Source organism: Oryctolagus cuniculus, chromosome 7 (genome assembly GCF_051225735.1).
Source record: "Oryctolagus cuniculus isolate XC-2025 breed Fujian yellow rabbit chromosome 7, ASM5122573v1, whole genome shotgun sequence".
In the NCBI taxonomy this organism is placed as follows: domain Eukaryota; kingdom Metazoa; phylum Chordata; class Mammalia; order Lagomorpha; family Leporidae; genus Oryctolagus; species Oryctolagus cuniculus.
In genome coordinates this window covers 113,716,944-113,739,313 of record NC_142873.1, presented here as the reverse complement: position 1 = coordinate 113,739,313, position 22,370 = coordinate 113,716,944, and the positions used below count along the sequence as shown (strand labels likewise).

The 22,370-nt window shown below is 41.9% G+C and overlaps 1 protein-coding gene across 2 annotated transcripts in view; it reads right to left on the bottom strand.

Moving 5' to 3' along the window:
* CYP2J2 (cytochrome P450 family 2 subfamily J member 2) overlaps positions 1-5,020 on the bottom strand; it is a 45,779-nt gene extending 40,759 nt beyond the window's left edge. Inside the window, exon 1 of one of the 2 annotated variants that reach the window (XM_089336675.1) lies at positions 4,783-5,020. In XM_089336675.1, coding sequence (XP_089192801.1) covers positions 4,783-4,992 — 210 coding nt within the window. In that variant the 5' untranslated portion in view covers positions 4,993-5,020. 2 annotated transcript variants of the gene reach the window in all.
* Positions 5,021-22,370: the final 17,350 nt, after the last annotated feature.

The window sequence follows — 22,370 nt, the reverse complement described above, 5'->3', positions numbered from 1 at the left end:
TTGTTAATCTGTATCATAAATTGTTGTCCCAATGTGTATTTGTTACTTTTATAGTTAAAAAGCATTTCCATCCAATTAGAGAGTCTTCATTTTTTCTGAGTTATAGAATATTTGAAAACCTGGTGTGTGTCATGGATCTGCTCTCCAGTAAAATCCTGTACACGTGAATACATATAACTGTGTATGGTCTAAGAATAATGGTCTCACAGTTAGCTCTTGGGCCATGCTAATTTCTGAGAACAGTCTGCAGTAATCAGATTCAAGCTCAATTCAATAAGATTTTATGAGGTGCTCAAGAGTTGCTAGCCATTTTCTGGCATTGTTATGATCCACACAGAGGCAAGACAAACAGCAGTGGGGGTATGCTGCTTTCCTAGTGTCAAAGTCCCTTTAGAGAGGCCAGCTGTGCAGAAAAACAATTGTAATGTGTAGCATAAGATGACATATGCCATACTGTTGGTAAAAAGTAAAGGAGCTATGGTAAGAGAGGTGAATTTCCACTTCAGATACCAATGAAAAACTTCTAGGAAGAAATATTAATTGAGTCAGATCTTAAATGATGGGCAGGGTGCCAGCAGAAGATACGTCATATAAAGGCCAGGGAATTTTAGGTTGCAGACACAGCATATGCAGGTGCACAGGCAGGAAAATGTGGCTGTTTGGGGATAAGAGGCTACAATCTGACCAGAGTATAGGGCACATTAATTAAAAAGCACTGACCATGTGGTAGGTAGGTCAAGGCTAGGTGCTGGGGGATTCAACAAGTGCTTTACTTCAAGAAGCTCACAACTGGCCAGCGCCGTGGCTCATTTGGCTAACACTCCGCCTATGGTGCCGGCACACCAGGTTCTAGTGCCGGTTGGGGTGCTGGGTACTAGTCCCAGTTGCTCCTCTTACAGTCCAGCTCTCTGCTGTGGTCCAGGAGGGCAGTGGAGGATGGTCCAAGAGCTTGGGCTCCTAAGCATGGGAGACCAGTAGGAAGCACCTGGTTCCTTCCTGGCTTCGGATCGGCACAGTGCCAGGCATAGCAACCCTTAGGGGAGTGAGCCAACGGAAGGAAGACCTTTCTCTCTGTCTCTCTCTCACTATCTATAACTCTACATGTCAAATAAAAAAAAAAAGCTCACTATCAACAACCATATAACATACAGATCAATAATCAACCCTTATGATGACCATCCTGTACAGCAAACTGTCTAATGGGGACAGTTAGGAGCCCCAGGAAGACCAGTGGCTGGCACAGGTTCTTGGAAAATGTATCTCCCCAGTGGACAAGCACAATGCCAGGCAAAGTTGGTAAGGTAACGCGGGCCAGACTGAGAAGAGTCTTAATGCCAGCCACTTGTTTGATTTGCATTCAGAGGTCTGAAGATATGTGAGGGTGCAGAGGTGACAGAAGTGAGTGTTTAAGAAACTGGATACTGGAGGCACAGGTTCTGCTTCGAATTTTCTGTTATTTCTGGCAAACAGTTAAATGTTCTGCGTCTTATTTCCTAGATCTATAAAATGAGGAATATTCCTAGTTATCAGCTTGAGGATTGTTGTGATAAGGAATCATAATACTAAGACTAGTTATAAAATTATTCTTACTGATAGTTCAGTGAGTATATTTTAGAAAGAGAGCACTACAGTTGAGTGTCGTGGTGCAGCTGGTTAAGCTGCCACTTGCAAAGCCCCATCCCATATCAGAGTGCTGGTTAGAGTACTGGCTCCTCCCCTACTGATCCAGCTTCCTGCTAATGCATCCCAAAAGGCAAAAGATGACGAGTCAAGCGCTTGGACCCTGACACCCATGTGGGAGACCAGATGGAGTTCTGGACTACTGGCTTAAGCTTGGCCCATCCCTGGATGTTGGAGGCATTTGGGGGGAGTGAATTAGTGGATGAAAGTCAATATCTCTCTGACTCTCTCTCCTCTCTCTCTCTCCCTCCTTCTCCCTTTCCCTCCCCTTCTCATTCTCTCCCCACCCTTCTTTCCTCCCTTTCTCTCTGTGTCTCTCTGCTGTTCAAGTAGATGAAAATAATATTTAAAAACATTTTCAAAAAGAAAGAAGACTGTAGTAATGATATCAACAAAGGAATGGAGGGGCAGAGACCATAGTGGGTTCACAGAGCACATCAGTACCAGGTCAGATAAATGAAGCCTGGCATACCACTGGCTTTCCCTGAATTTGCTGTAAAAGCTTTTGAAGAAAGGAGAGGAGAAGAAAATACAGAAGTTTCAACTATGTCCTGGGAATTCTGACATTCATTTTATAGTCATTGATATATTTCAGTCTTATCATAATCTTATAAAATATTCCTAGTTTTCAGAAAAAAAGAGGCATGGAGTTTCATCACATAGCTAGTGAGTAGGCATAAGATCTGGGCTCTATTCAACACATTCTGCTGGTCTTACTCTCAACAGAAAAGCTGAAGATATTCTCCTTCTCTTGCTACTGGCGACATGACTTCCTACTCACATTTTCGAGACTCTCTAGATGTGGCCAGTGGGATGTAAACAGTGGTTATGTGTGCATCTTCTGCGTCACATCCTTCAGTGGGAGCTACCTTCTTTCCCCCTTCCCACGGGCCACACACATACATGACGGTGCTGGTGGATGACCAGAACAAGAGATACTAATTAAAAATGAGTTGATAAACAACTGTCTACCAGATGTTCAGGAAAATAAAACGACCAAAGTACAGAGGATATAAAGGTCATTTCACCAAGAAGATATGACAATCTTAGATATATACTATGCACAAAAACAGAATTTCCAAATACATAAAGGAAACACTACCAAAACTGAAGGGAGAAATGGAGAAACACAAATGGAGGTGTCAACATGCCTCTCTGAACAACTGATAGATTCTGCAGATATGAAGCTGGCAAGTTAAGAGCTGACTACCATTGCCCAATAAGATCTGATTGATATATATAGAACATGCCGCTCTCCAACAGTAGAATACACATTTTTTTACAGTATGCACGGCACATTTATCATGGTAGACTACATCTTGCCTCATTACATAGACCTCATGCTTTAAAAGAATTGAAATCACACAGAGCACGTCCTCTGAACATATTGAAACCAAACTAGAACTCATTAATCAAAGGATAAAAGGAAAATGTTCAAATACTTGGAAATTACACATTCCTTAAACAAAGGCACAGGTTTAGGAGCCCAGCTTTAAAATTCTGTGACTAGCGTGCCACTTAGTGTTACCAGTTTGGTGTTTCTCCTGTAGAACGATAAAACCTTGTCCATGTGTTCTTGGGTACACTGGCATGTGTTTATTATTTTTTAAAATTTTAATTATTTAATTTCACTTTATTTGAAAGGTAGAGAGACAGAGAAGGAGAGACGGTTCACATCTCAAATGCCTGCAACAGTCAGGACTGGATGAGGCTGAAGCCAGAGGCCTGGAATTTCATTTGCATCTCCCCTGTTGGTGTCAGAGAGCCAGATACCTGAGCCATCACCTGCTGCCTCCTGGGTGTCAATCAGCAGAAAGCTGAGGAGCCGGGTCTTGAATGGGCACTCTGATATAGTAGGTGCCTGTCTCAAGCCATGTCTCACTGGCTGTGCCTAATGCCTGCTCCATGGCCATGTTCAAAGCACTCTGGGCATTCGTGGGGAAAAGGAAATTAGTGTTTGTCGTGGACTACAAGCCATGTTAATGATGGACATTTTATTTAATGTCATGACCACTTGTCGCAGCGCTGTTTCTCAGCAAGATACCTGTGCTGAGTGGCAAGGACACCAGCTGAGGATTTTTGAGAAGGTGATGTCTGGGAGAACTTTAAAGAATTCAGGGTTATCAGGTGAGGCAGCCTGAGGAGGGCATGATTAGAAAGAGGGGTTAAGAAGTGTCCCCGGTGAGGGACTGAGAACATTTAAGCAGAGGAAGGAGCTCTCTAAGTCATCACTTCAGTGAGGGCTCTGCAGAGGCGGGTGGGGCAGGCTGAAGCTGAGGGGCTCAGGGCGGTGGTGGGAGGCAGCCAGGTGAGATGAGGATTCAGGTAGTGGTGTCACCATTGCACATATAAGAGAAGGCAAGTACAGCATTTTTTTTTAAAGGAAAATAATATAAAAGAGGATAAGATAATCATGGTATAAAAGAGATGTCCCAGTTATGTTTTTTTTTTTTTTTTAATTTTTTTTTTTTTTGACAGGCAGAGTGGACAGTGAGAGAGAGAGACAGAGAGAAAGGTCTTCCTTTTGCCGTTGGTTCACCCTCCAATGGCCGCCGCGGCCGGCGCGCTGCGGCCGGCGCACCGCACCGCACCGATCCGATGGCAGGAGCCAGGAGCCAGGTGCTTTTCCTGGTCTCCCATGGGGTGCAGGGCCCAAGCACCTGGGCCATCCTCCACTGCACTCCCGGGCCACAGCAGAGGGCTGGCCTGGAAGAGGGGCAACCGGGACAGAATCCGGCGCCCCGACCGGGACTAGAACCCGGTGTGCTGGCGCCGCTAGGCGGAGGATTAGCCTAGTGAGCCGCGGCGCCGGCCCCCAGTTATGTTTAACAAGGTAATACAAAATTAAATGAGTCGAGGAACATAACGTGCCTCTAGCACACTTAAACAGTAAAAAATTCCTAACAGCCCACCTGTAGAAAGGTCGGATGGGGTCAGGCCAACGGACAAGTGAGGAAAACGCAGCTGTGGAAGCAGATTTACCAGGTTTTCAACACCGGCCACAGAGCCGCACGACCTCCCGCCCCCAGCCTCCGGAATGTCCGTCATCCTGCAGAGCATGGGCTGGGACAGGACCAGTCGGACACCATCGCCCGCTCCTACCTGCTGAAGCTGCAGGTGCGACTTCTCCATGTCCAAAGTAAAGAGGTTGCCCAGGAAAGGCAGGCGCCAGGGCCCGGGCGGGTAGTTCTTGGGACGTCGCGTTTTGAGGAAGTAGGCAAAGAACAGAAAGGCGACGGCCCCCAGCAGCAGAGTCTTGGGATGGAGCCCTGCCCCGAGGGCGGCCGCTAGAGAGCTCAGCGCCGCGACCATGGCTCGGGCGTCCGGTCACTCTCTGTCTGACGGAACAAGCGACGGTATCCGCCTGTGCCCTCTCCGCGCTCCCGGCTCCGCCCCGACCTCTCTGGCCACGCCCCTTCCCGCCACGCCCGTCCTCCGACGTTCTCACTCGCGTCGCCTCCCAGGCCCGGTCTCGGCGTCCGCCCGCGCAGCGCCGCTCCAGCGCCCCGCCCCCTCGCATAACCCCGCCCCACCCAGCGCCCCGCCCCCAGCAGCTCTGGCAGACGGGCCAGGCGCCGGATTCCTGGGGAGTGCGTTCTGATCCTGGAAAAGACTAAGAGCTAGAACGCAGGGCTTCCTCGGGTGCAGTTGGGTTCTTGGGTTAATTTAAGCATGTGTTTTTCGGTCACCATCTCAGTGACCATCACCGTGCCTGGCAAATGGAAAGGACAGCACCGAATATTTTCGGGGCTTTTACTATGTGCCAGGCAGCACTGCTGCCGCTTTATGTGTTATTTAGTTTTGACAAAGTTATGCAAGAGATGCTTTGTGCAGTACCGCCACCCTGTTGAGGAGACAGGCCAGGTACTAAGTGCGTGGTCTGAAACAGAGCCTCTAACACCCTATATTTGAAAGTGTTTTGAAGATTAAAAAGGATTATTACATCAACACTTTCAGCACTAGCTTTGTCCATGACAGGTGCTCAATTAGCATTTGTTGACAAAATCTCTTACTCCCCATCTCTTTTGGTCCATCCTGTCGTTATAGAAAACCCCAAAAGTGGTTACATTGTCGCATAACCCCCCAAACTGGGTCATCTCGCCCTCTGTGCAGCATGTCAATTAATACTGACACAGAAGTGGTGGAAGAAAGTAGGAGTTTGTTTTGCAATGCACAGAGCAAGGAGTCCCACAGCTATTGTCAAGATTCCAGGACTCCCTAAGGGATTAAGGGCTGTGAATCTTATAAAGTGGGAGAGGGGTGAGCCGTGCAAGAGCAGCTCCTGGGTGGGCCCTTGGTTGGTCCCCAGTGCTTGCAGCCTTCTTTGGATGGCTCAGCAATAGGAGGCTGGTGTGTTCTTCTCCTGAAGGTGCTGTGCTGAGTGCACTCCAACCCTTCTGGGGACTATTTATTGATAGACTGGTTATGACCTGGCTTGATCAGGACTTCAAGTTTCTGCAAAACATCTCAATATAGAGATTAGCAGTAGAACATTGGCCATAGAGTTGACCAAGGACTCCTGCAGGGCCAGCCTTACCTTGAGTGAGTTACTCTTCAGTAAGGAGCTGACTTAATCACACAGTGCAGACACAGGAACTGGAAGCCAAAGGAAAGAGACTGGGGCCTGATAAAGTGTAGCCGCGTGTGCCCACCTTCCATGGAGGACAACCCCTGAAACACCATGAGTGTTGGTCCTCAGGTCCCAACCTTCCATACCATTCTGGGCACTTACCTGTGTCTCGCCATTTGTGTGGTATACAAAACATCAAGATAGTTGTGGAATAATATGGCAGAGATTCATGTACTCAACAAAGAGATATGCATTGTGCTTATGACACCTTATTAAAAAAAGAAAAGAGAATGAAAGTCTTAGCCATCTATCCAAAGTCCAGATAGATGTGAGGGCACTTCAGAAAGTTCATGGAAAAATGAAATTCGAAGGTAAGTTTATTTTAATGTCAAATATTTTAAAATTTATGCATGCAAGGGGCCTTCAAAAGGTTCATGAAAAATCTCTTATGAAAAGACTGCATCCTTCTTCCTGTTTCATTGCTGTTGTGCATCCATAGAATGAGTCTCATATTTACATGTTATTTTAGAAGGATGAATCTATAGCTGTTCTTTTTTCTCTCAGTATCATGTGTTTGAGAACTCTTGATTGATAGGCGTGGCTAGGTAGTATTCAATTTTTATGCCACAGGGTATTTACCTGTTCCTGTATCAGTAGATATCAGCTCTGTTATCTTCATCCTCCCCCCTCTTTCTTTTTGCATCAAACCAATTGTAAAGGGGAATGACTTCCACAATGGCAGGTTGAGGAGCTCCACAAACCCTCTCCCCAATGAAACAACTGCCATTGGCGAAAATTACAAAACACAGTCATGGAAGACTCTGGGGGCGTACAGCAAGCCAAGAACCTTTTATTCAAGAAAAACTGGCAAAACTTCAGTTAAAAACTAAAACAACAGTGAGTTTGTGGCTTTTGAGCCGTTACCCACTCCATCCCCCAGTCCCCAGCTCATTATGACAGAAACTCCATTCTAGGCACACAGTGTAGCCAAGAACAATTTCCCTGGATCCCAGTTGAAGCCACAGTATCTCTTTGAGAGGGAAAGGTGCTCAGCGTTTCCCACGCCCCTCAACCTCTCAACTCCATGCTACAGAAACGTTATTCTAGGCAAGTGTGCCTGAGAAGCCCAAAAATACCCTCCTGCATCTGAGAGTCCACTTGAAGGGCAGGAACATCAACCCAGGCCAATAGGCTAAGAACACAGGGCCACAACAACTGCATCCCAGCTGCTCCCAGAACCAAGGGCCACCCCTACAGTGGGAGAGATTAGCCACAAAGAACAGAGACAATGCCTCAACAATAGAGATTTTTGTGGTAAGCAATTAGGAGGAAGCTAGTAGCTCTAGAACAAGAAGCAGAACTGTAGGCAAGCTAGAAGTTTTCAATCAGGAAAAGAGAAAGCTAAGAACAGCTTTCCCGAGGTCAGACCAGATCTCAAAGAGCAGCCTCCTGAGAAGGAGGGCCAAATTTAATAGAATCAGATTGTGATTCAATTTGTGTCCCAGGGCTTTGTTGAAAACCATAGTGCAGTCATCTGGAAGTTAGTGGAGACTAGAAACTGAGTATAACACAGACAGCTTAATAGAGAACAGAGAAAAGGACAAAGAGAACCCTACTAAAACCAAGGTCATCCTCTTGTGACTGTGTGCACCCCAAGTCTGCGCCCTGGGCAGAGTGACATCAGAGGCTTTACTCTGTGGGGATGTAAGGGACATTAGCTTTCACCAAATTAGGGAAGCCATGCCTTGAGCATGGAGGTGAAGGAAAGTATGGCGGCAATGTCTTATCAGACGGAGAATATTAATAGTAAGGTAGAATTCATGAAAATGACCAATTGGGGTTTTTAGATTTGAAAAGTACAATAACAATTTTTTTTTAAAAAATCCCTAAAGGAACTTAACAGCAGATGTAAACTGGAAGAGGAAAGAATTAGTCAGCTTGGAGATGGCCGGAAAGAGATTATGCAATCTGATAAACAGGATGAGAACTGATGAACACAGCCTCAGACATGTGTGGACACTATTGAGCACACCAACATCTGTGTAATCAGAGCACCAGAGATGACAGGTGGAAAGGAGCAGAAACATATTTGAAGAAATAAAGGCTGTAAACTTTCTGAATTTCTAGAAAAACAACAGGCTACATACCCTTAAAGTTCAAATAATTCAAAATAGGTTCCAAGAAGGTTATTGTGGTATTTGCAGCAGCATGGACCACGCTGGAGGACATTATGCTGGGTGAAATTATTAGGCAGGAAGATAGACATGAGCCTGTGTGTATGTGAGAATAGGAAAAAGAATGCAGATTCTTGTGGTTAACAGGCCTGGATGATGTGAGGGAGGCAGGGATTCAGAGGGACAAGGAGCTGAGGACTCCTGACACCCTAGTATGTGCACCAGCCAGATCCCATCACCTTCCATGCTGATCCGTCATGGATGAAAATTCAACACACTCACTCCTCTTCATGCATCTAAGCCTCACTTTCCATCAGGCAAGAGATGCCTTGTGCACCTTCCCAGAGATCACCTAGTGTACCACAGCCCCTCCCCAAATCCTGCCTCCTTGGGATCTTCAATCAGGCTCTGCCTCAAGCTTCCTCCCCCATCCCTTGAAAAGGATGGCCCTAGCTAAGTGGAAGCAATTCTCTCTCATGAAGTTGCTGGGACTCATGTCTGAGTGTGTACACCCCACTTTCTGCTCACCACTGTCTATGTCTCCTGGTTATAAGACAACAACCTGGACTAGGTCTAGCTGGGTGTCTCTCCAAGTCAGCCAGGGCTTTGGATCCCCACAGTATAATTTGGGCATCTCCATCCACAGAACACAGATGCCTTGAAAGCAGCAGTTGCGTATGAAAAGGCAACATTTTAGGGGAGATCCAGGCCTATGATCTTCCTGTCCAATAACATTTCAAGGGAGGGGGATCCAACCTCCCCCACTCACTGGGAAACATACCAGAGGAGGCCTAGTTCTTGGAGAAAATTTCTGCCTGATAATAGCCTGTAGTAATATCCGTGTGTGTGTGTGTGTGTGTGTGGTGATATTATTGCATTACTGGTTGGGAGTAGAGGTGGGGGAACAGTGTGCAGAACTTGGTCTCATACCCATTAAAACACCAGCCTACACATGGATGGGACATTCAGTTCTTTGCTGAGCTGCCACCTGGCCTGACAGGTGTATTACTCTGTCCATTATGGCCACCTGGGGTGTGAACCAGCAGATAGAAGACCTCTCTCTCTCTCTGCCTCTGCTTCTCTCTCTGTGTAACTCTTTCAAATAAATTAATAAGAAAACTTAAAAAAAAAAAAAACAGTTATAAGATGAGTAAGTTTTCAGCCCTAGTATGCCACTTGGTGACTATAGCTAATAGCAAAGTATCATGTAATTGAAATTTGCCAAGAGAAGATCTTAAGCATTCTTCCACACACAATAGATGGATGTATTATTATCATGATTGTGGTAATCATTTCATAATGTATACCTACATAAAATATGACACTGGACACCTTGAAAATATATATATATATTTGCCTTGAATACATTTATAAAGCTGAAAATATGAACTACTTAAAATAAAAAATACTTACTTGTATATATCCAACAAAGTACATAAATATAAATATGTTTATGAGGAAAATAACAAATTTTCCTGAAAGAAATAAAAAAGGATGTAAACAAAAAGAGAAATATTCCATCTATGGAAAGACAATATTGTCAATGTGCTAGTTCATCTACATTTGCATATACATATATATGTGTGAAATCCCAATACAAATCTTAGCAAGTTACTTTGTAGATATTGAAAAAATGAGTCTAAAGATGGTACAGAAAAGCAAAAGATTCAGAATGGCAAAATATTTATGGAATGCACAGTGCAAAGAGTCAAACCTAGTGTAAACTATGGACTTTTAAAAAATAATAATGAATCAGTACTGAGCCATCAACTTAACAAATATACCTTGCTATTATTGATATTAACAGGAGAAGCTCAGTGGCATGGGAGATAGTGAAGTGCTATATGGGAACTCTCTGTACTTTCCAATCGTGTTTTTTGTAAACTTGTATACTAATTTCCAAATTATACAGAAAGATGAAATAACTAGGATAACAAATATAGTACTGAAGAGCAAAGTGCGGCTGACACCATTCCATAAGGCTCACCATGAGACGGTGTGTTACAAGCAATAGATGATGCACAGATCAGTGGAATATAATAGAAACTGAAGAAATATATGTCCACAAACACAAATCAGCTGATCTTTGACAAAGGAGCAAATGCAATTTCATGGAGAAAGGGTAATCTTTCAACAAGTGCTGCTGGAATGATTAGGCATTCCATGGGAAAAAAAATGAACCTAGACTCAGGTATTACATTTTTAACAAAAATCTCCATCAAAGCAAATCATAGTTCTAAATGTACAACTCAATATAAAACTTCTAGGAAATAACAGGAAAAATTTAAATGATTATGGGTTCAGCAATGGCTTTTTAGATAAAATACAAATATTTTATGGAAGAAAATTGGTAAGTTGGACTTCATTAAAATGAAAAACTTTATAGTTACCAGAAACAGTTGTTTTTAAATAAGGATTTGAGGGGAAGAGAGAGAAAGAGGGAGAGGGAGAGCAAGAGAGAGAGAGAAAGAGAGGGAGAGCTAGCGTGCTTCCATCTGCTGATTCATCTGCAAATGGCTACAATGGCTGGGGCAAAAGCTGGGAGCCAGAATTCAATCCAGGCCTCACACTTAGGCAGCAGGGACTCAATGACCTTAAGCCATCCCTGCTGCTTCCCACGGTGCATATTACCAAGAACTTCACATCAAGAATTGGAGCCAGGATTCAAAACCAGGTTCTCTGATATGATATGGGACATGGGACTAACTGGTGTCTTAATCCAAAAGGGCTCTTTCGAGACTGAAGAGAAATCGGGTGTAATTTGTCTTTCTCACAGTAGATAGTCAAATAATTGTAGTAAAGAACTTCAACTGGCATATGTCCAGGGGAGACTGTTCAGAATGTATAAGAGTCCACATTTTTACTGAAAACCTGGTAGGTATCAGATATTCTAGAACTTTTACCTGAATCTGATTCCATTTTCACAGCCTTGTCTATGAAATGAAACTGTTTTATAAAATTGAATGACTTTATTTTAATGAAAGGGAACTTTTCTATCACCTGCAAAGAAAAGAAAACAAAAACAGTTTTTAAAGGAGTCTGGATTGTGAGTCCATCCTTGTGTACATAATTCAGGGCTCCTGTGTCACTAGTTTACAGAATAGGAATTAGAATATTACCACCAACCTACCTTGTACACTTTCCAGTCCTGACTCCTTCAGGTATAATCATTACCCTGATTTCTAAAACCTTGAGTTGCCTAATATATGATTTTGGAACCAACCTGAGTCCCTTCTGCCCCATTCAGGAAACAAAATTCCAGGCAAAACTTGTTCTTTAATCTAGCGTTCTTCATATCTTTGGTTAAGTACTGATCTCAGCATCTCCAATGTCTGCACTCAGCATCAGCTTTCAGGTAGTTTCTGTAGCCATTGATGGTTCTGCTCAGCTCCTTCACTGCTCACGGAGAGTGTGTGAGCTAAAGTCTGGTATTACTAGTCACCTTTGCACAGGAAATGGCAACTCCAGGCTTGGCTGGACTGCAAGCACACAGCATTTCCTTGAGGATTTAACTCTTTAGTCTGGATAAACTCCACTTCTGAGGAGTATATAATGTTTCACCAGATGTTGTGTTGAGACTTTTCACATTTATTACTTTAAAAGAAAAACTTAGATTGGTTAACTTTAGCAAAATCCACTTGAGCAAGAACAGAGAAGAAAGAAAATGGTTTTGAATGCTCCACCTCATCAGATGTACAAGTTGTATCCCTAGAGAAAAGGCAGTGATACACAGAAACAACCTGATTTGTTACAGTCAACTTTTGCCTTCTATGGCTATGTTTTGGCATTGTTTAGTCTCTGATTGGTTGGAAAGTCAGTCAGCTGTTATGATTGGCTGACAGTTGCTTTGTTACCAGGGTACAATTTGAAGTCAGGTTACACACTAAGCTAGGGTGCAGTTCACTCAATACAGAGCTGCTAAACTTTATTACCCAAGTATGGAGCCAGCTTCAGGTTAAACTTACTTCCATCTAATACATGTTTAATTCTTACAACAAACATGAGAGGCAGATACTGTTAGCTTAATTTTTCAGATTTGGAAAGTATGCCTATGAAATCGCGTGTTCCAGTTCAAAATGCAAGTGAGTCATGAAGTGGAATACCAAAACCCAACTCAGCTCGAAAGCAGAATTAGTAGTGATTTCCTGAATCATAAAGTCAGCAGTGAATTCCTGTTCCCCAGTCACATGTAAATACCCCTGATTTATTTCCAAAGTCTCTGAAATATGTCACCTTTTCTCCTCCCCCGCTTAACATGTCTGAGCGTATCTCCAATTATTTCTAAAGATGTATATTAGCTGCAGGCAGACCTGACCTCACACCTCTGCACTTAAAAAAAAAAAAAAGGAAAAGAAAATGTTTAGTTTTTTTTTTTTATTTATTTATTTTTTTTATTTTTTTGACAGGCAGAGTGGACAGTGAGAGAGAGAGACAGAGAGAAAGGTCTTCCTTTGCCGTTGGTTCACCCTCCAATGGCCGCCGCGGCCGGCGCGCTGCGGCCGGCACACCGCGCTGATCTGATGGCAGGAGCCAGGAGCCAGGTGCTTTTCCTGGTCTCCCATGGGGTGCAGGGCCCAAGCACCTGGGCCATCCTCCACTGCACTCCCTGGCCACAGCAGAGAGCTGGCCTGGAAGAGGGGCAACCGGGACAGAATCCGGCGCCCCGACCGGGACTAGAACCCGGTGTGCCGGCGCCGCTAGGCGGAGGATTAGCCTAGTGAGCCGCGGCGCCGGCAATGTTTAGTTTTTTACCTATAGATATGCTTGCCTGGGATGTCCTCTCTGATCTCTCTGTCCATCTAAAACCTGTCCACTTTCAGGGCCTAATTGACATCCTACCTCTTTTACAACGTTTGTATATTTTTGTGCCTTATTCTATCTTGATGATTTATTTTTTGTCCTTTAACCTCTATATCTGGAATAAATATTGAAATTCTGTTCAAACTCAAGGACCAGGTCAAAGGCCAACACTTCTGGAGCATGAGATCAGATCTTCCCTGGTACAGTGATCACCAGAGTTTGATATCAGAGGGGTTGTCAGCCAGTCAATGAGATAGCAAGCAGATTAAATATTAATTTTTGGAATAACTTGTCAATTATAAAGATTAGGTACAGCAAATAATTAACCACAGACTGATTTATGCTCAGAGTAGCTCATGTTCCCTACTGATTTCTTTTCTTTTTTCCTTTTTTTAAAGATGTACTTATTTATTTATTTGAAAGTCAGAGTTACACAGAGAGAGGACAGGCAGAGAGAGAGAGAGAGAGAGAGAGAGAGAGATTGAGGTCTTCCATCCATTGGTTCACTCTCCAACTGGACGCAATGGCTGGAGCTGCGCTGATCTGAAGCCAGGAGCCAGGAGCTACTTCTGGGTCTCCCAAGCAGGTACAGGGGCCCAAGGACTTGGGCCATCTTCTACTGCTTTCCCAGGCCATAGCAGAGCACTGGATCGGAAGTGGAGCAGCAGGTTCTCTAACCAGTGGCCATATGGGATGCCCGGCGCTTCAGGCCAGGGTGTTAACCCGCTGTGCCACAGTGCTGGCCCCTCTTTTGTTTTTTTTTTTTTTAAATTTTTATTTATTTATGAGGCAGAGTTAAAGACAGAGAGAAAGGTGGTCCATCCTCTGGTTCACTCCCCAGATGGCTGCAACTGCCAGAGCTGAGCTTGACAAAGGAGCTTCTTCCTGGTTTCCCATGTGGATGTACTGGCCCAAACACTTGGGATATTTTCCACCATTTTCTCAGATCATTAGCAGAGAGCTGGATAGGAAAAGGAGTAGCAGGGACACTAACTGTCACCCACATGGGATGCCAGCACTGCAGGCGGAGGCTTAGCCACAGTGCTGGCCCCTTCCTATTGATTTCTAACAAAAAACAGAATATTAGTTCAACCATAAGATAAAAAGAACTTTGCAGGTAGAGAGGTGTCTAGAGTTCAGGAACATTTGTTTACCTGGCTACTATAGTACAGTTTCATTCAATAGATAGTGTATGCCTATTGTGTGGCAAATCCTATACTATCAAAGGAGACACAACAGTGAGCAAAAATAATGTAAGTCCCTATTCTCGTGGAGCTTGTAGTTTAGAAGCTGTGTCCAAAAACACAATGTAAATTCCAAAATCAAGATTTAGTCCTTGCCTACAAGAAACACATCTCATTAACAAAGATACCTGCAGACTGAAAGGGAAAGGATGTGAAAAGATATTTCATGCTAACAGAAACAAAAAGATCTAGGGTAGTGATCCTAACATCAGACAAAATATGCTTTAACACAAAAACTGTTAAAATAGACAAAGAAGGGCACTATGTGATGATTAAGGGATCAATGCAACAGGAACATGTTACTATAATAAATGTATATGCAGCCAATTACAGGGTGCCTGTCTATTTAGAAGAAATGTTCATATATCTAAGGGGAGACAAAGACTCCAATACAATAGCAATGGGGGATTTCAACACTCCACTTTCAACAATGGACAGATCAACTAGAAGGAAAACCAGCAAAGAAACAACAGAGTTAACACTACAGACCAAATGGACCTAACAAATATATAAAGAACTTTTCATCATATAGTTGCAAAATACACATTCTTCTCACCAGTGCATGGAACTTTCTCTAGGCTAGACCACATGTTAGTCAGTAAAGCAAGTCTCAGAAAATTAAAAAAAAAATCAAAATCATACCATACATCTTCTCTGACCACAGTGGAATGAAGCTGGAAATCAACAACTCAAGGATCTCTAGAACACATGCAAACACATGGAGACTGAACCACATGCTCCTGAATGAACAGTGCATCATAGAAGAAATCAAAAGAGGATTTAAAAAATTTCTGGAAATAAATGAAGATGACAATACATCATATCAAAACTTGTGGAATACAGCAAAAGCAGTGTTAAGAGGGAAGTTTGTAGCAATTGGTGTCTACATGAAGAAATTGGAAAGGCATCAAATAAATGAACTATCAGTATAGCTCTGGGACCTAAAAAAGCAACAAAATTGAAACAAAAAGTACAAAAGACCAATGAAATCCGTGAAATGAAGAGGGTTTTTTTTTTTTAAACAAAATTGATACACCATTGGCCAAACCAACCCAAAAAAAGGGAGAACAAAATCAGAGAAGAAAAAGGAAATGTAATAACAGATACCACAGAAGTAAAAAGAATCCTCAGGAGTTACTACAAAGAGCTGTATGTCAACAAATTATGATGCCTAGAAGAAATTGATATATTCCTGGACACATACAACCTACCAAAATTGAACCATGAAGACACAGAAAACCTAAACAGACCAATAAACAAGACAGAGATTGAATTAATCACAAAGACTGTCCCAACAAAGAAAAGCCCAGGACCAGAATGATTCACTGCTGAAGTCTATCAGAAGAAGCACTCATTCCATTTCTTTTCAAGCTATTCAAAACAATTGAAAGGAGGAAATTCTCACAGACTACTCCTATGAATCCAGCATCACCTTAATTCCTAAACCTGAAAAAGGTACAACAGGGAAAGAGAACTGTAGATTGATTTCCCTGATGAACATAGATGCAAAAATCCTTAAAAATACTAGCTAATCGAATCCAACAACACATCAGAAAGATTACCTGGACCAAGTGGGATTTATCTGAAGTATGGTTCAATATTTGCAAATCAATAAATGTGATACATCACATTAAAAAACTGAAGAACACAAACTTTATGATTATCTCAATATATGCAGAAAAAGCATTTGATAAAATACAATATTCTTTTATGATGAAACTTTAAGCAAATTTGGTATAGAGGGAATATTCCTCAACACAATCAAGGCAATTTCTTACAAACCCATGGCCAACATCTTATTGAATAGGGAAAAGTTGTAAGTATTCCCCCTAAAATCTGAAACCAGACAATGATGCCTACTCTCAACATTGCTATTCAATATTTTCCTGGAAATTTTAGCCAGATCAATTAGGAAAGAAAAAGAAATCAAAGGGATACAAATTGGAAAGGAAGAAGTCAAACTATCCCTATTTGCAGATGACATGATTCTACATATAGGGGATCCAAAAGACTCCAATAAGAGACTATTGGAACTCATAAAAGAGTTTGGTAAAGTAGCAGGATATAAAATTAACACACAAAAATCAATAGTCTTTGTACACACAGACCATGCCAGGGCTCAGAAAAAACTTTTAAGATCAATCCCCTTTACAGTATTTGTGGTGGAATGAGAAGGCCATGCCAAGGTGGCCACTGGCAAGCGAGTGTCAGTTACTCAGGAATGGCTTTGAAACCCACCTGGCAACGGAGCCTGTCTGGCAACAGGCTGTGATTGGTTGGGGCATAGACCGTCCCTTGACCAGATTGGCTGGTCTTGGCTATATAAGATGTTGTTCCAACTGTAATAAACGAGTCTGCAGGCTGCTCGCCTCAAGCCTACTTTCACCCGACTCCCGGGGTCTGTGTGGTGACTCCGCGCCTCTTGCCCCCACCACGCTGCTCCTCTCAGAAAGGAATCCACTGCAACATTGTTGAGAAATCAACGGCAACAAGTATTTACAAAAGATCAAATTCCTTGGAATAAATTAAACCAAGGATGTCAAAGATCTCTGCAATAGAAATCATAAAACATTAAAGAAAGAAATAGAAGGACATTAAAAAAGGAAAAATTGTCCATGTTCATGGATCAGAAGAATCAATATAATCAAAATATTCATACTACAGAAAGCAGTTTACAGATTCAATGTGATCCCAATCAAAATACCAATGACATTCTTCTCAGATCTAGAAAAAAACAATGCTAAAATTCATATGGAAACATAGGAGCCCCCCGAATAGCTAAAGCAATTTGATACTACAAAAACAAAACTGGAAGCATCACAATACCAGAATTCAAGACATACTACAGGCAGTTACAATCAAAACAAAAACAGATGTGTGGACCACTAGAACAGAATAGAAATTCAAAAATCAGTCCATGCATCTACAACCAACTTATTTTTGACAAAGAAGCTAAAATCAGTCCCTGGAGAAAGGACAGTACCTTCAACAAATGGGTCTGGGAAAACTGGATCTCTGTGTGCAGAAGTATGAAACCAGAACCTTAACTACACCTTATACAAAAATCCACTCAAAATGGATCAAAGACCTAAATCTACCACATAATAACTTCAAATTATTAGAGAATATTGAGAAAACTCTGCAAGACATTGGCATAGGCAAAGACTTCTTGGAGAAGACCCCAGAAGCTCAAGCAATCAAAGCCACAATTGACAGATGGCATTACATCAAGCCGAGAAACCTCTGCACTGCAAAAGAAACACTCAGCAAAGTGAAGAGGCAACTGGCAGAATGAGAGAAAATGTTGCAAACTATAAAACGGATAATGGGTTAATACTCAGAATCTATAAAGAGGTCAAGAAATTCAACAGCAACAAAGCAAACAATCCAGGTGAGAAACAGGCAAAGGACTTTAACAGGCATTTTTCAAGAAAGGAAATTCAAATGGTCAACAGACACTTGAAAAAATGCTCAGGATCACTAGCCATTAGGGAAATGCAAATCAAAACCACACAGAGTTTTCACCTCATCCCAGTTAAAATGACTCTCATGCTGAAATCAACAAACAAAATATGCTGGTAAGGATGTGGGGAAAAAGAAAACCTAATCCACTATCAGTGGGAAAGTAAACTGGTGCAGCCACTGTGGAAGACTGTATGGAGATACATCAGAAATATGAATATAGACCTACCATGTGATTCAGCATCCCACTTCTGGGAATTTACCCAAACCAAAAAAAATCAGTATATGAAAGAGTTATCTGTACTCCTATGTTCATTGCTGCTCAATTCACAATAGCTAAGATATAGAATCAACCCAGATATTCACCAATTATTGACTGGATAAAGAAATTATGATATATATTTACTCTGGAGTACTACTGAACTGTTAAAAAAAAAAGAATCCTGTAGTTTGCAAGAAAATGGATACAACTGGACACCATTAAACTTAGTGAAATAAACCAGTCCCAAAAAGATGATATCATATGTTTTCCCTTATTGGGGTAACTAGTAACTTAAAATGCAATATATTAGAATAAAATGGACACTTTGAGATTTTATAATTGTTTACAGTCCTTGTCTCTTCTGTTGAGGAACAGAGCTTTTTTTTTTCTTCATTCTATTTGTTGAACTCTTTTACTTAGTGTAGGTCTAACCTTATGATCATTACGTAAACTGAAAGTAGATCTGGGTAAAAATTAAGAGTGGGGATGGGAAAGGGAGGAGGAAGTAGCATTGGAGCACTGGTGAGAGGGAGGGAAGTACCACTATGTTCCTAAATCCATATATGTGAAATACTGAAACTTGTATAACTTAAATAAAATAAAAAGTAATCATGGAAAAAAGATTTGATATCTGAAAACAAAGCAAAATAAAAAAAGGCCGATATAATAAATGAAGGGCTATCACTACTCATCCCATAGACATTCAAAGTAAAATAAAGTATATTATAAATAACTCTATGCCATGCATTTGAGAACTTAGATGAAATGGAACAATGTCTTAGAAAATGCAATCTGCCTAAATTCGCACAAGGAAAAATGGATAATATAGTAATTTAATATCTACTAAATAAATTGAATAAACAATTAGCAACCTACCAAAACAGAAAGTTCCAGGATCACATTGTTTCACTGGTGAATTCTAAATATTTAAGGAAGATACAATACCAAGTTCTCTAAAATCCCTTCCAAATTTTAGAAGCAGAAAGAGTATTTCTAATTCACTGTATAAAGGTAGCATTATCAAAACCAGGTAATAACATTTTGAGGAAGTGTAATCAAAGGCTATCATATTTTTTAAAATAATTTTTTGAAGATTTATTTATTTATTTGAATGGCAGAGTTACAGAGAGGCAAAGGCAGAGAGATGGGAGAGAGAGAGAGAGAGAGAGAGAGAGAGAGAAAGAGAGAAGGAGATGTCTTCCATCCACTGGTTCACTCCCCAAATGGCCGCAACAGCTGGAGCTGCGCCAATCTAAAGCCAGGAGCCAGGAACTTCTTCTAGGTCTCTCATGCAGGTGCAGGTGCCCAAGCACTTGGGCCATCTTCTACTGCTTTCCCAGGCCATAGCAGAGAGCTGGATCAGAAATGGAGCAGCCTGGACTTGAACCGTAGCCCATACAGGATGCTGGTGCTGCAGGTGGTGGTTCTACCTGCTAAGTCTCAGTGCCAGCTCCAAGACTATTATCATTCAAGGATATCAATGCAGACATCTTCTACAAAATATTAGTAAAGCAAATTCAAATAATGTAACAAAAAATTGTATACCACAACTGTGTAGAATTTATTCCAGTATGCAAGGATGGTATAACATTAAAAATCAATTCAATGCTTCACAACAAAAAGCTGAGATAAAATCATATATAATAAGAAATCACATTTATATATTCATTATAAGGAATTGGCTCACATGATTATGGAGACTGGAAAATCCCAGCTTTGGTCATTGGCCATCTGGAAACTCAAGAGAGCCAAAGGTGTAGTCTAGTCCCATTCTGAATGCCTCAAACCCAGGGCGGGTGATGGTGTGGTTCTTGTACGAGACCCAGCAAGAGTTGGGTTTTAATCTGAAGGCAAGACCAACGAATGTTGTCCTCCATCAAGGAAGTCAGGCAGGAGGAAATCTCTCTTAAGTAGAAGAGGACTAGCATTTTGTTTTATTCAGGCCTCTGCTTGATTGGATGAGGCTCACCCCCAAGTGGGATAATACATAAATCTTAAAACAATACATGGAAAACAGAATTAAAAGATAAGCTTTTTTATGCAATTTTGAAATTCATGCATAGAGTGCTCATCAATGAATTCAGGGAAAATGCATGTTGCAAAAATGCTTCACACAGATTTCAAATGTATTTGCACCAAAATTAGATTATTGTTTAACTAAGATTCCCCAAATTTTTGATGCATCCCCATATTTGTAATAGAGATTTTTTCCATAACATGCATTTTTCATGAGGACACCTTGTGAGTGTGGATTTAAAAATTTTCACAGGGCCATCACTGTGACGTAGCAGATAAAAGCTGCTGCCTGCAGTGATGGAATCCAATTTGGGTGCTGGTTTGAGTCCCAGCGGCTCCACTTCCAATTCAGCTTTCTGCTATGGCCTGAGAAAACAGTAGAGGATGGCTCAAATCCTTGGGCTCCTGCACCCGCATGGTAGACCTGGAACAAACTCCTGGCTCCTGGCTTTGGATCTGCCCAGTTCCAGCCATTGTGGCCATCTGGAGAGAAAACCAGCAGATGGAAGATCTCTCTCTCTCTCTGTCTCTCTCTCTCTGCCTCTGCCTCTCTCTGCCTCTGCCTCTCTGTAACTCTGCCATTCAAATAAATAAATAAATCTTTTAAAAAATTTTTTGCAACAAAATAAGCTTATCTTTTAAATCCATTTTCCCACAAACTTCTTGAAGTACTTTCATATAGTGTCGCACACAAACACACATATGTACAAGTATGCATGCATTATTCTCCACAAACAAGCACACATATGTTACCTTACATGTGTACATATATGCTATACACAAATATATTACTATATTCATCTACACATGCACAGCATCAGTTAACACGTGAAAAAATGTTTAGAGGTAACAAAGACAAACAGGGACAGGGAAAAGAGATGGGTGAGGAGAGAAAATGAGCAGACGGTGGGTGGACGTGGTTGCAGGAGTAGCATTGGTATTTGATGCCTGCTTCAAATTGCCCAGGAAAAGGGGAGGAGTTAGAGCACTTGAAGTTCAAGCTTGTGGAAATTGCTGTTGCTGCAACTCTGTTATCTTCCCTAGGTGGGGACCAAGTGCTAAAGCCCTTTAGCTTCTTCCCTCGGTCGATATGAGTGGGGAGATGGTGAAGTACACAGTGTGGTAGATGAGAAATTTTATGCCTTTGTTGCTCAACACCATTTACTGAGCACTTAAGATGGCCCAGACTCTCTTCCAGTTACCAGGGATACAGTGGGAAAGAAGATACAGGCTCCAGCCCTTGTGAAAGGTTTGCTCTTGTTCAAGACACCTGATAATAAGCCAATAAACTAGAAAAAATTTAAAAATCTGATACCCCTACAAACTATGTATAAAAATAAAATACAATTATGTGATAGAAATGATGGCTGGTTTCTGGAGGTTGATGGTCTAGGAGATGGTCTCCATGAGTAAGAACAGAAGCTTACAGATGAATTCTAAGAAGGATTTAGGACTACTGGTATAGCCGAGGGGAAGAGAGAGAGTTACCAGTTAGTGTAAAGATCCTCCGATGGATAGCTTTTTGGTTTAATCGTGTGGCCAGGTCAGGGTAGGTGAAGGAAGGGGACAGTAATGTGGTGTTCAAGAGTTGAGGATAGAGATCAAGAAGAGCAAGCCAGTTGTAAGCCAGGGTGCAGAGTCTGGGTGTTATTCTAAATTTGATTAGAAGCCGTTGAGGTTGTTTAAATGTGATATGATCTGAAGAGTATTCTATTGTCTGGATGTACTAGTATTTATATTTACTCACCTGCTGGAGGACATCCTAGTTACTTTCATGTTTTGGCAGGTAAAGTTGCTATAAAAATTGTCAAGCCAGTTTTTTGTTCCCTGCTAATCATTTAAATTCTTGAGGCGTTTCATCCGGGTCTCCAACATGGGTGACTGGGGCCAAAATATTTGGGCCACAATCTGCTGATTTTCCAGGCCATTAGTGGGAATCTGGACTGGAAGTGGAGCAGCCAGAACATAAACTGGTACCCATATGGGCTGCCTGCCCCTCAGGTGGTGACCTTACCCATTACACCACAACTCTGGCCTCTAGCTTTTGTATCTATTTTGTTCGCTCTTTTATCACCAGTGATTAGCACATAGTAAATGTTCGATAAGAATTTTCTGAGTCATCAGATGCAATAAATAAATAAATGAGAAGCAAATCACCTCTA